Source organism: Triturus cristatus, chromosome 1_1 (assembly GCF_964204655.1).
Source record: "Triturus cristatus chromosome 1_1, aTriCri1.1, whole genome shotgun sequence".
Taxonomy (NCBI): domain Eukaryota; kingdom Metazoa; phylum Chordata; class Amphibia; order Caudata; family Salamandridae; genus Triturus; species Triturus cristatus.
In genome coordinates, this window is record NC_140579.1 from 1,244,046,394 (window position 1) to 1,244,064,556 (window position 18,163).

General features: G+C 50.1%; 1 protein-coding gene across 2 annotated transcripts in view; it reads left to right on the forward strand.

Moving 5' to 3' along the window:
• Positions 1-18,163, forward strand: part of TRIM33 (tripartite motif containing 33) — a 695,715-nt gene that overhangs the window by 214,419 nt on the left and 463,133 nt on the right. The window contains exon 11 of one of the 2 annotated variants that reach the window (XM_085652090.1): positions 6,364-6,564. The exons of the other annotated variant lie outside the window; for it this stretch is intronic. Within the exon in view, the coding sequence (XP_085508216.1) occupies positions 6,364-6,564 (201 nt within the window). The remainder of the gene's footprint in view (positions 1-6,363; positions 6,565-18,163) is intronic. 2 annotated transcript variants of the gene reach the window in all.

Sequence of the window (18,163 nt, forward strand, 5' to 3'; positions counted from 1 at the left end):
TGGGGACACCCAGAAATAGACCTGTTTGCCACACACCAAAATGCCCAAGCTTCGCATCCAGGTATCCACACCCATTGTCCAAAGGCAATGCGCTATGGATGAACTGGTAAGGCAAATTTGCTTACGCCTCTCCAACACATTCAACTTGTGGTTCGGAAGCACAAACCGCATTCCCTCACAATGATCCTGGTTGCTCCAACATGGGCCCGACAACCATGGTTCACAACCCTCTTGGAACTATCAGTAGTTCCTCATCAAAAGCTACACCTCTCACCCAAGCTTCTCACTCAGACCCATGGAGAGATAAGGCATCCAGATCCCAATCAACTCAACCTTGCAATCTGGCACCTGAAATCCTAGAGTTAAACTACCTTAATTTACTGCCAGACTGCATGAACATAATTAAGGAGGCTAGACGTCCTACCACTAGAGCTTGCTATGCCGCAAAGTGGAAAAGATTTGTAATTTACTGTACAAATAAAATGGACCCACTGGATGCTTCCATTCAAGACATCCGTAACCTTTTGCATCTACAACACTGTAACCTAGTGTATACATCCATTGGACTACATCTTGCAGCAATAGCAGCCTATCTCCAAAACAGCCAACATTTGTCTTTGTTTAGGGTACCAGCTATCAAGGCATTTATGGAAGGACTTAAAAGGATAATTCCACCCTCTCCAATATGGAACCTAAATGTGGTACTTACCAGCCTCATGGGTCTCCCATTTGAACCTATGCATAAACGCAAATTGCAATTTCTATCGTGGAAGGTAGCTTTCCTAGTTGAGATCACCTGTCTCAGAAGAGTCAGTGTACTCCAGGCATTAACCATACAAGAACCATTTCTCCAAATCCATCATAACAAAGTAGGTAGAAAATTTGGGTTAGTCCTAAGGACCAAAGTCTTCTCTGCTTTCCACCTTAACCAGTCTGTAGAACTCCCAGTGTTTTTCGCTCTACTAGACTCCGTAGCAGAACGAGCTCTTCACACCCCTGATGTACAAAGAGCGATACTTTAATACATTGAAAGAACAAAATCCTTTAGAAAGACTAAACTTTCTGTAGCTTTCTCCCCACCTCATAAAGGCAATCCTATCTCAAAAACGGGGATTGCAAGGTGGATTGTTAAATGCATCCAAATATGCTATTCTAATGCCAAACGCACCTTAACCATTCCCCCTAGGACTCACGCCACACATAAACTAGGGGCATCTATGGCATTCTTAGGGAACATTCCCCTAGATGACATCTGCAAAGCAGCAACTTGGTCTACACCACACACGTTCACAAAACACTATTGTGTAGGCGTGCAAGCAAAACAACAAGCTAGTGTGGGTCAGGCTGTATTAGGAACACTTTTTCAAACCACTGCAATAGATACAGGTAGCCACTGCTAAGGAGGTAGCTGCTCTATAGTATATGCACAAGTATACGATCTAAAGCTCGTATGACTCGAACGGAAAATGCTACTTACCAGTATGCATCTGTTCTTGGCATGTAGAGCTGTAGATTCGTATACGCCCACCCGCCTCCCTGGATACCTCTATCTGTTCTAGTACTATCTTACTTAGATACATCACACATGGACATCGTTTTCTATTTCTTACTAACTCCATCATAACCCTCCATGGCAAAACAATCTGGAGATGGAGTCGATGCCCATGCGCACTATCGTCCTAAGGAGGCGTCACATACCTCGGGACTACAAAGACTTCTACCAAGACAAATCCAAAGTGCAAACATCCGAGCCCAACACCAGATGGCGATCTATGCACAAGTATACGAATCTACAGCTCTACATGCCAAGAACAGATGCTTTCTGGTAAGTAGCATTTTCCTTCTAGAGCATGTAACATAATGCTGTATCAATCCACTGTTAGAGGACACTAACCTGCTTTTCACAAAAAATAAGCTAGGCCTAATGCCTTTGTAATATCTTTCCTTAATACTAAAGAAAATTATGATGAGGGCATATAGAGAGAGCTTTTCAGTATATCAGTTGTAAGAGGGATGAGTGCATGCCTCAGACTTTGGCCAATTGTCTTATTTCCCCAACAAAAAGCACTTGTTGGCGTAGAGGGAGTCCCACTTCAGCAAAAAAAAAAAAAGATTTCAGTCAAGGAAGTATGAGTTATCACAATTATTTGTAGATTGCGGGCCTCATAACCCTTGCAGGTAATTGTTCTCTGATGGAAGGGGGTCCTTGTACCCATAGTCAGCTACTTTTAGTGGCTTTCAATTTTCAGAGCATCCTTTACAATCCATATTTTTCCTTGTGTGTAAATATTTCTGCAGAAAGATAATTAGGCATAGAGAAGTCAGTTACTCTTCATAGAGGTTTCCCTTCAGAAAAGCAATTAAATGTGCAGTTAGTATGAAATGTTCTTCAGTCTTCTGAACATTTTTTTTTAATGCGGTCTGGTTTATCACAGCTGTGATGTGCTTAGGTTTAATATATTGTCCTATCGTTGGTTAGGGGCACTCAAGTTTTATATTTTTACAGTTACTTAATTTTAGAACTTTTCGAATTTTGTTAAAAACAATGAAATGTTCTTTCAGGAAGCTTTTATTACTGGTAAGTTGCTTACGCTTTGAAGTCCTAAGCCTGTTTATATTTTGTCCACTTGGGCTTTGGTAATGATTGTGGGTTTTTGTGAGAAAGTGCCCTCTTTATGCATGGTTCCCCCACTTTGACAGTGTGCCCTGGGCGCCTGCCAATCAGGTACCCAGGGCCTATGTTCTTTCCCTAAAACTGCATTGAAGCCTAAACCTAATTGGCATCTCTGGCCAAAGGTCAGCCCCAGGTAAATGGTACCACAGGTACCCAGGGCACTGTGACCAGAGAAGGCCTCTAAGGGCTGCAGCACTTACTGTGCCACCCTTAGAGGTCCTGTACCCCTACACTCACACACTACCTTTGCAGGCTGCGTGTTTTGGTGCACAACAAAGTGAAGAGTCGATATGGCAAAACATCCCTTTGTGCCATGCCTACAACCCACTGCCCTGGCTTAGATCAGTTACCACTCCAGCTGGGTGCACCATAACAGTGGTCAGGGTACAGGTGCATGGGCCCTGTACCCCTCCAATATCCAAGTCCATTCTTGGACATTGTAAGTGCAGTGCTGCCATCAAGAGTATATGGTGCTGGGAGTTTGTCATTGCGAACTGCACAGCACCATAATGGCTACTCTGAAAACTGAGTTTTGTATAAAACATCTCAGCACATTAAACCCACACTGATGCCAGTGTGGGATTTAATGAAAAATGCACACAGATGGCATCTTGGAGATGCCCCCTGAAAACTAACCCACCTCTAGTGTCCACGCTGAGTGGCTGCTTTCAGCCGCCACCACCAGACATGTTTATGGACCCCTGGGTCGAGAGCCTGCTGCTCTCTGGGGCCTGAAACAATGCACATCCTGGGACGAGGTGCCAAGCCTCCTCCCCCAGGATGGCCAGGGTTCAGGAAGTGGAAGCTTCAAAGGCTTGCCACCTTTGTGAGCTTCCCCAGGCCAATTGCTGCTTTCAACTACTGGTCCCCACTGGTTCTGACCCCCACTTTGGGCGGGAGAACTGGCGGGAAGAAGCTGTGCAGCAGGTAACAAGAGGAAGACACCCACTGACTTGGCACCAGCCCTACCAGCCTGTCTCCCCCTCGAACCTGCTCCTGCGAAATCCCGGTGTGTCCTGCAGCCAGCAACCTAAAAAACCCGGAGGTCCTGCCTGCCTTCACTTCCAAAGACTGCTTCTCCTGTGAACACCATATTTGTTAAACGGAAACCTCTGGCAGGAGCAGGAGACCGCGAATCTGTCCCACTCTGCACCTGCCGTCCACGGCCCGAGCGGGCAAACACCATGAGGAGGTCACCCCAGCGATCCTGAACCGAGACCAGGCGACCCCTGATCTTCCTCAAACCGACGCCTGCAGCCTAAATCCAGAAGGCCTCCCAAACTGTGACCAGGAGCCCAAACAGACTGTGCCTAACCGACCCCTAACTCCCCAACTTACATCTCAAAGTGGTGGTCGCACCCAGAAGTCCTTCATCTCCATGCCTGCAGTGCTTTTGCAAACCGGAGTTTCTCCATTGGAAACAGGGCATCCGACGTCGAAACCACACCCTGCACCTGGCCGACATAGTGCTGCTGAGGGTGCACATTTGGTGCTAATTTGTTTCCCCATTTGCCTTAAGCTAAAGTCCAGGAGCTTTGCTCCCACAACCCAGTGGCCTGCTTGCCAGCAGCCACCGACCAGAGGCCTCCTATCCCCCATTGGATAACATTGGGCCTCAGCACTCTGCCCCCGGCTGCCCTAGTGCCGCTGAGGGTGTAATGAGAGTGCATCCTTGACCCTGGGGGAACCCTTGTCTAACCCCAGAAACTCAACTCCAAAGACTGATTATTTACCTAAAAACCGATAGCCATATTTGCCTCCATGGGGTAACATTGGCACTTTTTCCTGAAAAAGTTTCTAAGTGTGGAGTTTTGAAAACTAAAAAAATTCTTCAAAATTGTACGATTTAAAAAAAGAAAAAGAAAGAAAAAAAAACGCTTTTACTCACCTGTTTACTGGAAATGTCCCAGTGCTGCATCCAGGCATACAGCCCTGAGTAAGAAAAGTAACCTAAAAGTAACTTACCTGCTATTTTACTGAAAATCCCATTCAAGTCTATGTACTGTATTTACAAGTGATTGCATTTCTCTGAAACAATACTGTAAGTCAAACCATAGTACATTTACAATTGCAATTGAACTGTTTTACAATCTGCATTTACTACTGTAAAGTATTTATTGCTTACCTGTGCCAGGCTTGCTTGGTCCTAGAAATAAAATAACTAAAAGAATATTTGTATACAAAAACAATTGTTCTGAAGTTCAGTCTTTGTGTGTGAATTCATTTGCTGACTGTGTGTATACAACAAATGCTTAACACTGTCCTCTGATACTGCCTTACTGCTCACCCACACTACCACAAATAGAGAGTAAGGTTCTATCTAATTTTACCTCTGCCTACCTGTGGGGTTCCACTGGACTCAGTGCACACTATACCTCACTTTGGTATTGTATATACAGAGCCAGCTTCCTACATTTTTGTTTGATTATTAATTTTGGAATAGCCTTATTTTCTGGGACCTGAAGTCCTTGTACTTGCCATCTGAAAATGTTTTTTAATGGCTAACCAGAAGTCCTCTCACTCTGGAAAACTAGATATGAGAAGGAGAGGATATGACGTTTAACTAAAGAGCAGTTTAAATGTGTGAAGTGCATCTGGACCCTGAATCAGGATTGATTGGGCTCACCATGCTTGTAGTGAATCTACTGTCCATAATCTCATTTCGTAAACACTGCAATCATTGGAGGTAGCTGTATAAACATCAGAGGAAAATAATCTGTATTATGCTAGTAGGCACAATCCGGTGTATGTGTAAGAAAGGGCCAAAATCGCACCCTACATTGTCTATATCTTTCCCCAGTTTCCTTATTCTTGTGGTGGTCTGAAGTCCTTGTGATTTTTGCTTATGATAAAACAGCATTGACCTTGGAGTACCAATGTGTTAATACCATTCTTTGGATGAGTTGAGGCTGATCGTAAAGCCATAATTTTTACTTCTTTCGCTCCAAACAAAATTCAGGAGGGCGGTGTCCAGACTTCTTTAGTGATTTGTGGGACGTCATCTCAGAGTACATATGTTACTCAGTTGAGTAGACAGAAGCATTTAATTTCAGGGCATGGTAAGGTCACATCTTTTACTTAAGTGGTAGGTAGGTGTAGGACCACAAAAGTGAGTTTATACATTTCCACCCCCATCCTTGTGCCTCAATGTCTGCTAAATTTAGATAAGAAACCGCACCGTGTCTGAGGTGAGGTGTCTTGAAAGACATAGCTTTATCTGTGCAGAAAGCCTTTACCCTTACAACATCATGGTTCGCTTTGTTTATAGTCGGAGCGGAGACCAAACAATATAGTTTCTGTTCATAGGAAGGTGTAGCTGCATATTTATTCATCTGTTTAACTAAGGTAAATGAAAGTAATTATTTCAGACCTCCCCCCCCCCCCCCTCTTCAGACGTGAGCTGTTTAATTTGTGATGACCACATTTTAATTTTTGTTTTGATTCTGTTTTACAAAACCCTTAGAAATCCTTGATCATTTATACTGTCCTACAAGCGAACATTGCAAAATCACACACATATATAGGCTTTCATTATACATCTGTAATACGAATACTCAATTTTCAAACCCTTTTAAAAACAATTTTTAACAATTTACATGAATTAAGTGTTAGTTGGTGGTACCGAACATAAATATATATATATATATATATAACATTGGTGCCTTATTTTTTTTGTTGTCTTCCAACAGCATTCTAACCCAGGTCACGCAGGGCCTTTTCCAGTTGTATCAGTCCACAACAACACTATAAATCCAACTAGCCCAACTACAGCAACCATGGCAAATGCAAACCGTGGTCCAACCAGCCCATCTGTTACAGCTATAGAACTGATTCCATCAGTAACAAATCCAGGGAACCTTCCTTCTCTGCCAGACATCCCACTCATACAGGTTAGTAGGTCAGAGTTTTTTCCTTCTGCCTGACACAATATTTCAATTGTGTTTCAGGTGTCCTGTTGTCTTAATTAAGAGTGCTTTATATCCTGTGTATTTTGCAGTAGTGTTCTGTAATTTATTCTAACTCCCCATAGCCAAAAAGCAACCCACTACATTTTTGAGAAGCTGTATGGGTGGAAAGTTCTGGACTTACGGCGCTACAGTTGTTAGGGCCCAATTTTATATGTGGCACAATCCTCGTAAATGGCTACACCCAAGAGCCATTGAAAAGGTAAGGTTAGGAAACGGTGGAGGGTGGTGCCTTCTTAATTGGTCCACGTCAGTGGATAATCAACATCAAGAACATTGCTCAGAATGAAATTACTTGTGTTGTTTTTATTTCTGGCAGACAAAACCGGTATAAATTGTGAGAGGAAAAGCAACAAGCCGACACGTGTTTTGCCCTAGTGGCCCATTGGCCTTGGGCTTTTTCAAGGCTAGAGTGATTAGAAAACAAAGAATAAGTTGAATACAAAATGGGTGAGAAAAGTGAGATAGAAAGAGAGAAAGAAAGAGTGTGGCAGATTTACCAAGAGTGTAAGTTTGGGGAAAAGGGAGAACGGGAAATTAGTCAAGGGAAAACAGATGGTGATAAGGGAAGAGGAATTCGACAATGCAAGGCAAAAGATAGAAAGAGGGAGAGAGAGGGAAGAAGAATGCGAGGGGAAAGAGGGAGACGATAGGAAAGAGATGATGGTTCAAGGAAGAAAGAAAAGATCAAACATAGGGCTTATTAGCGGCGACATTCCGTTTTAACATAAAACAAAGTATGAAAGGCGAATAAGTAAATAAACGGCACAATATTAATACAAATGTCTTATTGAGTGCATTGTCACATTGCTAATATGGTAGAATCATAGCATTGGAAAAAAACATCCTTGGCGCACCATCATACCCAGGACAGAACCAACAATGCTATACGAGAGGTGAATTGTGAAAAGAGAAAGTATGTGTCATAATTATAGGAAACAGAAGGGGAGATGATACAAAATTCAATGAACGCATAGCCTGCAGGTTAATACGGTAAGGGCGACCTTACCGTATTAACCTGCAGGCTATGCGTTCATTGACTTTTGTATCATCTCACCTTCTGTTTCCTATAATTATGACACATACTTTCTCTTTTCACAATTCACCTCTCGTATAGCATTGTTGGTTCTGTCCTGGGTATGATGGTGCGCCAAGGATGTTTTTTTCCAATGCTATGATTCTACCATATTAGCAATGTGACAATGCACTCAATAAGACATTTGTATTAATATTGTGCCGTTTATTTACTTATTCTCCTTTCATACTTTGTTTTATGTTAAAACGGAATGTCGCCGCTAATAGGCCCTATGTTTGATCTTTTCTTTCTTCCTTGAACCATCATCTTTCCTATCGTCTCTCTCTTTCCCCTCGCATTCTTCTTCCCTCTCTCTCCCTCTTTCTATCTTTTGCCTTGCATTGTCGATTTCCTCTTCCCTTATCACCATCTGTTTTCCCTTGACTAATTTCCCGTTCTCCCTTTTCCCCAAACTTACACTCTTGGTAAATCTGCCACACTCTTTCTTTCTCTCTTTCTCTCTCACTTTTCTCACCCATTTTGTATTCAACTTATTCTTGGTTTTCTAATCACTCTAGCCTTGAAAAAGCCCAAGGCCAATGGGCCACTAGGGCGAAACACGTGTCGGCTTGTTGCTTTTCCTCTCACAATTTATGCCTGTTTTGTCTGCCAGATATAAAAACAACACAAGTAATTTCATTCTGAGCAATGTTCTTGATGTTGATTATCCACTGACATGGACCAATTAAGAAGGCACCACCCTCCACCGTTTCCTAACCACTACATTTTTGGGTAAAGAAAATAATATTATGTTTATGAAGCAGGCATTTGGTTTTTTATCCTTGCAGAGGTTTTTACTTGTTTTAATGGCAACACTAGTAAGCTCAGCTAATGGAATGCTGTGGATGTTTTGGCAATTGGGTGGATTTTGATACTGAAACAAAATACTATCGTCCTCTCCCTACTTTTCTGTTGGTTTGGGATTCTATCTAGAGAATTTAATAGAAATTGTTAGCGGACTGTATACACTTTTAAAGTAGTCACTACCCCACTGGTTTCTTGATCTTCTTTAACCTTAACGGTTGTCAGATGTAGGCATATGTGCATTGGCATCAGTACAGATTCCCAACCCATCAGTGTCCCAGTATGATTACCTTATGTTATGTAAATAGGAACTTGAATGTTCCATCTGCTCCATTGTAATATTTTCTTTTTTAGTGGTTTTAGTAATGTTTTTCCCCTAGTTTGTATGTGAAACTTTGTTAAGCTAGGTTTTATTTCTATTCATCATGTAGAGACCTATCCCTGCACTTTTAGAAAAGCTTTTCTTTAGCTTGATGAAAATGATTTTGTGTTGCTGTAGCTTGTGGTGCATCTCCTTAGTTTGACCAGGTTCATATAACTGCTCACAACTGTTGAACCTCCCCATTGGCTTTTTTTTTTTTGTAGGTTTTTTTAGATTTCTCAAACTGAGCATTCTCATATTGCCTCTGCTAAGTCTTACTTGATATAATAAAATATTTTCACCTACAATATAAGGCCTCAACAGTGAGGGCAAGCACATTCTTTTTTTTCCCCCTCTCAAAAACAAAAGCATGAACACTGATCACAAAATTACACACACACACACACACACACACACACACGCACACACGCACACACACGCACACACGCTCACACACGCTCACACACGCTCACACGCTCACACACGCTCACACGCTCACACACGCTCACACACGCTCACACACGCTCACACACGCTCACACACACACACCTGCTCACACACACACCTGCTCACACACACACACCTGCTCACACTGCCACACACACACCTGCTCACACTGCCACACACACACCTGCTCACACTGCCACACACACACCTGCTCACACTGCCACACACACCCACGCAGCTGCTCACACGCCTGCACACACAGCCATACACACCCACGCAGCTGCTCGCACAGCCGCTCACACTCCCACACACCCGCTCACACCCTCACACATACCCACTCACACAGCCGCACACCCGCTCACACAGCCGCACACCCGCTCACACAGCTGCTCACACACCCACACAGCTGCTCACACCCACAGCTGCTCATACAGCCGCACACCCCCAGCCGCACACCCCCAGCCGCACACCCCCACAGCCGTACACACACACACACACTTTCTCACACTGCCACACACACCCACACAGCTGCTCACACGCCTGCACACACAGCCATACACACCCACGCAGCTGCTCACACAGCCGCTCACACTGCCACACAGCCGCTCACGTGCCCACACACAGCCGCTCACGCACCCACACACACCTGCTCACACCCCCACACACACCTGCTCACACCCGCTCACACCCCCACACACACCCGCTCACACCCCCACACACCCGCTCACACCCCCACACCTGCTCACACAGCTGCTCACACACCCACACAGCTGCTCATACAGCTGCTCATACAGCTGCACACCCACAGCTGCACACCCACAGCCCCCACACACAGCTGCTCGCACAGCCCCCCACACACAGCTGCTCGCACAGCCCCCCACACACAGCTGCTCGCACAGCCCCCCACACACAGCTGCTCGCACAGCCCCCCACACACAGCTGCTCGCACAGCCCCCCACACACAGCTGCTCGCACAGCCCCCCACACACAGCTGCTCGCACAGCCCCCCACACACAGCTGCTCGCACAGCCCCCCACACCCAGCTGCTCGCACAGCCCCCCACACAGCCGCTCGCACAGCCCCCCACACACACGCTCGCACAGCCCCCCACACACACGCTCGCACAGCCCCCCACACACAGCCGCTCGCACAGCCCCCCACACACAGCCGCTCGCACAGCCCCCCACACACAGCCCCACACACACAGCCCCACACACACAGCCCCCCACACACAGCCCCCCACACACAGCCCCCCACACACAGCCCCCCACACACAGCCCCACACACACAGCCCCACACACACAGCCCCACACACACAGCCCCACACACACAGCCCCACACACACAGCCCCACACACACAGCCCCACACACACAGCCCCACACACACAGCCCCACACACACAGCCCCACACACACAGCCCCACACACACAGCCCCACACACACAGCCCCACACACACAGCCCCACACACACAGCCCCACACACACAGCCCCACACACACAGCCCCACACACACAGCCCCCCACACACACAGCCCCACACACACAGCCCCCCACACACACAGCCCCCCACACACACAGCCCCCCACACACACAGCCCCCCACACACACAGCCCCACACACACAGCCCCACACACATAGACGCCCAGAGCTCCTCACACACAGCCCCACACACATAGACGCCCAGAGCTCCTCACACACAGCCCCACACACATAGACGCCCAGAGCTCCTCACACACAGCCCCACACACATAGACGCCCAGAGCTCCTCACACACATAGACGCCCAGAGCTCCTCACACACATAGACGCCCAGAGCTCCTCACACAGCCACATGCCAGGATGCTCCTTGCGGAGTGACAGTTTGCGCTTTACATTAAATTACATACAGCCACCCAGATATACCCCCACACACCCCAGACACACCCACACCGCCCCAGACACACCCACACCGCCCCAGACACACCCACACCGCCCCAGACACACCCACACCGCCCCAGACACACCCACACCGCCCCAGACACACCCACACCGCCCCAGACACACCCACACCGCCCCACACACCCACACCGCCCCACACACCCACACCGCCCCACACACCCACACCGCCCCACACACCCACACCGCCCCACACACCCACACCGCCCCACACACCCACACCGCCCCACACACCCACACCGCCCCACACACCCACACCGCCCCAGACACACCCACACCGCCCCAGACACACCCACACCGCCCCAGACACACCCACACCGCCCCACACACCCACACCGCCCCACACACCCACACTGCCCCACACACCCACACCGCCCCACACACCCACACACCTACACCGCCCCACACACCCACACCGCCCCACACACCCACACCGCCCCACACAACCACACCGCCACCCACACCCACAGCCCCCCACACCCACAGCCCCCCACACCCACAGCCCCCCACACCCACAGCCCCCTACACTGCCCCCCACACCCTCAGCCCCCCACACCCTCAGCCCCCCACACCCACAGCTCCCCACACCGTCCCACAGCTCCCCACACCGTCCCACAGCTCCCCACACCGTCCCACAGCTCCCCACACCGTCCCACAGCTCCCCACACCGTCCCACAGCTCCCCACACCGTCCCACAGCTCCCCACACCGTCCCACAGCTCCCCACACCGTCCCACAGCTCCCCACACCGTCCCACAGCTCCCCACACCGTCCCACACCGCCCCACAGCCCCCCACACCGCCCCACAGCCCCCCACACTGCCCCTCAGCCCCCCACACTGCCCCTCAGCCCCCCACACTGCCCCTCAGCCCCCCACACTGCCCCTCAGCCCCCCACACTGCCCCTCAGCCCCCCACACTGCCCCACAGCCCCCCACACTGCCCCACAGCCCCCCACAGCCCCCCACACTGCCCCACAGCCCCCCACACTGCCCCACAGCCCCCCACACTGCCCCACAGCCCCCCACACTGCCCCACAGCCCCCCACACTGCCCCACAGCCCCCCACACTGCCCCACAGCCCCCCACACTGCCCCACAGCCCCCCACACTGCCCCACAGCCCCCCACACTGCCCCACACCGCCCCACAGCCCCCCACACCGCCCACAGCCCCCCACACCGCCCACAGCCCCCCACACCGCCCACAGCCCCCCACACCGCCCACAGCCCCCCACACCGCCCACAGCCCCCCACACCGCCCCACAGCCCCCCACACTGCCCCACAGCCCCCCACACTGCCCCACAGCCCCCCACACTGCCCCACAGCCCCCCACACTGCCCCACAGCCCCCCACACTGCCCCACAGCCCCCCACACTGCCCCACAGCCCCCCACACTGCCCCACAGCCCCCCACACTGCCCTACAGCCCCCCACACTGCCCTACAGCCCCCCACACTGCCCTACAGCCCCCCACACTGCCCTACAGCCCCCCACACTGCCCTACAGCCCCCCACACTGCCCTACAGCCCCCCACACTGCCCTACAGCCCCCCACACTGCCCTACAGCCCCCCACACTGCCCCACAGCCCCCCACACTGCCCCACAGCCCCCCACACTGCCCCACAGCCCCCCACACTGCCCCACAGCCCCCCACACTGCCCCACAGCCCCCCACACTGCCCCACAGCCCCCCACACTGCCCCACAGCCCCCCACACTGCCCCACAGCCCCCCACACTGCCCCACAGCCCCCCACACTGCCCCACAGCCCCCCACACTGCCCCACAGCCCCCCACACTGCCCCACAGCCCCCCACACTGCCCCACAGCCCCCCACACTGCCCCACAGCCCCCCACACTGCCCCACAGCCCCCCACACTGCCCCACAGCCCCCCACACTGCCCCACAGCCCCCCACACTGCCCCACAGCCCCCCACACTGCCCCACAGCCCCCCACACTGCCCCACAGCCCCCCACACTGCCCCACAGCCCCCCACACTGCCCCACAGCCCCCCACACTGCCCCACAGCCCCCCACACTGCCCTACAGCCCCCCACACTGCCCTACAGCCCCCCACACTGCCCCTCAGCCCCCCACACTGCCCCACAGCCCCCCACACTGCCCCACAGCCCCCCACACTGCCCCACAGCCCCCCACACTGCCCCACAGCCCCCCACACTGCCCCACAGCCCCCCACACTGCCCCACAGCCCCCCACACTGCCCCACAGCCCCCCACACTGCCCCACAGCCCCCCACACTGCCCCACAGCCCCCCACACTGCCCCACAGCCCCCCACACTGCCCCACAGCCCCCCACACCGCCCCACAGCCCCCCACACCGCCCCACAGCCCCCCACACCGCCCCACAGCCCCCCACACCGCCCGCAGCCCCACAGCCCCCCACACTGCCCCACAGCCCCCCACACTGCCCCACAGCCCCCCACACTGCCCTACAGCCCCCCACACTGCCCTACAGCCCCCCACACTGCCCTACAGCCCCCCACACTGCCCCTCAGCCCCCCACACTGCCCCACAGCCCCCCACACTGCCCCACAGCCCCCCACACTGCCCCACAGCCCCCCACACCGCCCCCACACACCTACACACCCACACACACCCATACACCTACACACACCCACACACACCCATACACCTACACACACCCACACACACCCATACACCTACACACACACCTACACACACACACCTACACACGCCCACACACACCTACACACGCCCACACACAGCCTCACACGCCCACACACAGCCTCACACGCCCACACACAGCCTCACACGCCCACACACAGCCTCACACGCCCACACACAGCCTCACACGCCCACACACAGCCTCTCACGCCCACACACAGCCTCTCACGCCCACACACAGCCTCTCACGCCCACACACAGCCTCTCACGCCCACACACAGCCTCTCACGCCCACACACAGCCTCTCACGCCCACACACAGCCTCTCACGCCCACACACAGCCTCTCACGCCCACACACAGCCTCTCACGCCCACACACAGCCTCTCACGCCCACACACAGCCTCTCACGCCCACACACAGCCTCTCACGCCCACACACAGCCTCTCACGCCCACACACAGCCTCTCACGCCCACACACAGCCTCTCACGCAGCCCCCCCACAGCCCCCCCACCCAGCCACTCACACAGCCCCCCCCACCCAGCCACTCACACAGCCCCCCACACAGCCCCCCCACCCAGCCACTCACACAGCCCCCCACACCCCCCCACTCACACAGCCCCCCACACCCAGCCACACAGCCCCCCACACCCCCCACTCACACAGCCCCCCACACCCAGCCACACAGCCCCCCACACCCAGCCACTCACACAGCCCCCCACACCCCCCCACTCACACAGCCCCCCACACCCACAAAGCCACACAGCCCCCCACACCCCCCCACTCACACAGCCCCCCACACCCACAAAGCCACACAGCCCCCCACACCCCCCCACTCACACAGCCCCCCACACCCACAAAGCCACACAGCCCCCCACACCCCCCCACTCACACAGCCCCCCACACCCACAAAGCCACACAGCCCCCCACACACCCCCACTCAGCAGCCCACCATTGAAATTCAATGGAAAAAAAAGCTGTTACAGGGATGTTAGTTAGGTTTAAATTTTACTCACCAAACCATAGAAATTCAGCAGTTCTAGTTACCAGAGCCAACTAACTTACGCGGCGCAAAGCACTGCTTCTGACCTCACATATTACATCATTCATGATATGGTCAGTAACGCTTCAGATCTATTTTATCTAGTTGAAATTGAAGCGTACCCTCTAATGAATGGGTTCACAGTTTTTAATGGTTTTTAACAGTCTTTGAGTCACAAACATTTGTTGTTTATGCAATGATGCAACACCAACAACTAAGGGAACCTTTTTTTCCCCTTTTCCCCCTCCCCTTCCTTTATCCACTACAACTCTGACATTAAATGTAGATTTATCAAATATATCCTGCACTTGAGTCCCTGTAAAATCAGATAGGAGGAAAGAAATAATGATGATGATACCATAGACTAGTTCCTGGCTTTAAGAAAGGTGTGGATAGAAAAAAGCAGCAGTAATTCTACTATTATATACATTTTTTCTAACAGATCTATCTATCCCTGGTTCTCACTGCTTTGTCAGGATCTTTAGTTTTTTTTCATAGCCAGCCTTCTTTGTTTGTCCCCTCGTGCCTCCGATTCGGTCATGTTTCATGTTCTTTATGCTCTACTTCCTGGCGAAACTACCTTATATTTTCTCAAATTTATCTATTTAATTGTTCAATCGATATATTTCTTAATAAGTAGCCAAATGAAACATTTCTTATATCCAGGCACCTTCTCTGTTTGTGGTCAGCAATTAGTTCTCCATAACCTATAAGAAGCTTACCAGTTGCCATTGGGAACCATCTCCCACGTTGATGTATCATCTCTGCATATTTTAAGGTAGCATGTAGTAACACTCCTTGACCTACAGAAGGATCTCCTATGTCTGAGGTATCATACATTACTTTCCATATCTCTTCCAAATTTTGTTGTTAAATTCTCAAACTATGTATGCTATATCACGGTCTGGTTGGGCACAGCTCCTACACACCATAGTTTGAACTTATGACCTGCAAATGTGAATGGCAACACTAATCTTGATTTTATGACTGCTAGGGAAAGCAGCAGGCCACATGGCTAGATAATGATTGGTTGGGACCATTTATAAATGGAGCCCCTTATGCCATTTCAGCCATTTTTGTTCTGTCTGCTTTTTCACATGGGGTAGTTAAGATCCATTAACTGTATCAAATTAAAGACTATCATGCATCTGATTGCCCTGTTCCATTTGATTTATTTGGAAAGGCCTAATAAATCTGAGTAAACTATGCTATTACTGAGTTGATGCTTGTGTCGGTGGTAAAAGGGGGAAACTACAGTATGTTTGATTTAAATGTGATCTTGTAGTGGTTTACTGAAAGCCACGTATTTCTGAGCCAGTCAGTAGCAATTCGGACAAAGCTAAACTTGTCACTTTCTCTACCTAGCTCGTCCTACCCTTTGAGGCACCAGCATGTTGAGTTTTTTCCCTTTTATTGATGGATCTTGTTTTTGTCATCCTATTCTTGTATTTAAAAACATTTTGGATTTCAGTATTTGTGTTTTATAAAGTGCTATACGTGAACGATCTTTTGTAGTGCTCCAAAGCAGTCAGTTGAGCAGCTCAGGCAGTAAATGCATATCAGAAAGATGCCATTCCTCTCACACTATAGTGTAAGATATACTCATATGAAGTCTGAGATTAATTGATTTGGAACATTAAAACTTAAATTAAGAAAGCACTGATTCTTAAAGCCTCACATTTTGCTTGCTTACATTTTCGGAAAAACAGCAGCTCTTTTGGGGTGTGAGTGGATGTGGCAGGAGTTTAAAAGCTATAAGGCTCCATGGTGAAACAGGCTGATGGCATGAAGGTAGGGGAAGGCAAGGCATGATTTGATATAGTTGCTCACATTATTACTCTGGAGAATTGTGGGGAGGCACTGCATCGTGGATGTGTGTAAATTGGTACTAGCATCTCGGCTGCACTAGTGCACAGTTTCCAATCGATGTGTATTGGCTAGTGTTTCCTTTAATCAGTGCTTGGAACTGCTACAGTATTCAGGGCTGATACTAAACCCCACTGTTAATCTCCTGTGGTGAGGGTGAGGGGGGGAAAAAGGGTACAGTGGGCCATTCATGCTTTCCCTGTCAATGTGCTCCCAAGTCACCGACAGATGCCAAGTGTGGTTCCACTCAATGGGATCATTCCTTTGTGGCATTCTAGGCAGAAAAGGGCAGTCTTTCTGATGGCTGGATAAGTCTTGGCACACAGGTGCATTCACTAACCCATTTCCAAAACTCATCAATGTTGCTTAATTAATTACCTCCGTTGGGTGTACGGAGACCAATTGGTGTAGCAGGTAGGAGATGGGTGATAACTAGACTGTATTATCAGTTCCGCTTTGCTTGGCTATTCGTTGGTGAGGGTTTTTTGGAAAAAAATGTGTTTGAATGGGGCAGGAGGTTAGTGGGGAAAAAACTTTCTTATCACTCTTTACCAGAGGTTTGTACTTTGCAGCATACATGTATCCCCGTCCTATGACATTTACTATGGATTACATTGCCAGTTGGGAGAGAGGTGATGAGTGACTAGGGGTGCTGTCTCTAATTTTGAATCTCTGCCATCCACTTAACTGAAATTGCTTGTACTTGAAGAAAAAGTTAGATATGTGCCTACAACCAGTGGCTGAGGTTGTGCCTCTAACGGATCCAAAGCAGTAAGTACATAAGTAGATTAATCTTAAGTATAATAATCCATACTTGTAAAGCGTGAACATAACACTCCTTAAAGTTTCAAGGCACTGGGGGCCGTCCTAGAGATTAAAATGAAGAAAGACAACCTTTTGGGTAGACATGTAAAATATGTAGTTTGCATATCCACGTACCTAAACATTTATGTTTGAGGCATGTGAGCTGTAGATCACATGCTGCGCATAGCCCGCAATCTAGTGTTGGGTCCAGATGTTTGCACTTAGTTTTTGTTCGAAGAAGTCTTTTCCAGTCACGAGGTAGGTGAATCCTCCTTTCGGTGATAGTGCGCATGGGCATCAACTCCATTGTTAGATTGTTTTTTTCCGCCATCGGGTTTGGATGTGAATTGCTGCACTCAGGTTCGGCACGGTTTCTCAGGTTTCCTTTGACGCGCAATCCACTACCCTCGACGGTATTGTTTCTCAATCGCGTTTCCTATTCTCTGCATATTGTTTCAAACCAAGAATCTTCGATTGGAAAACTCATGGAGGGCCGCTGGGCCTATCCGTGCTGGGCCCGCTAGCAGTCGATGGAACAGACTCCATTCAAGCT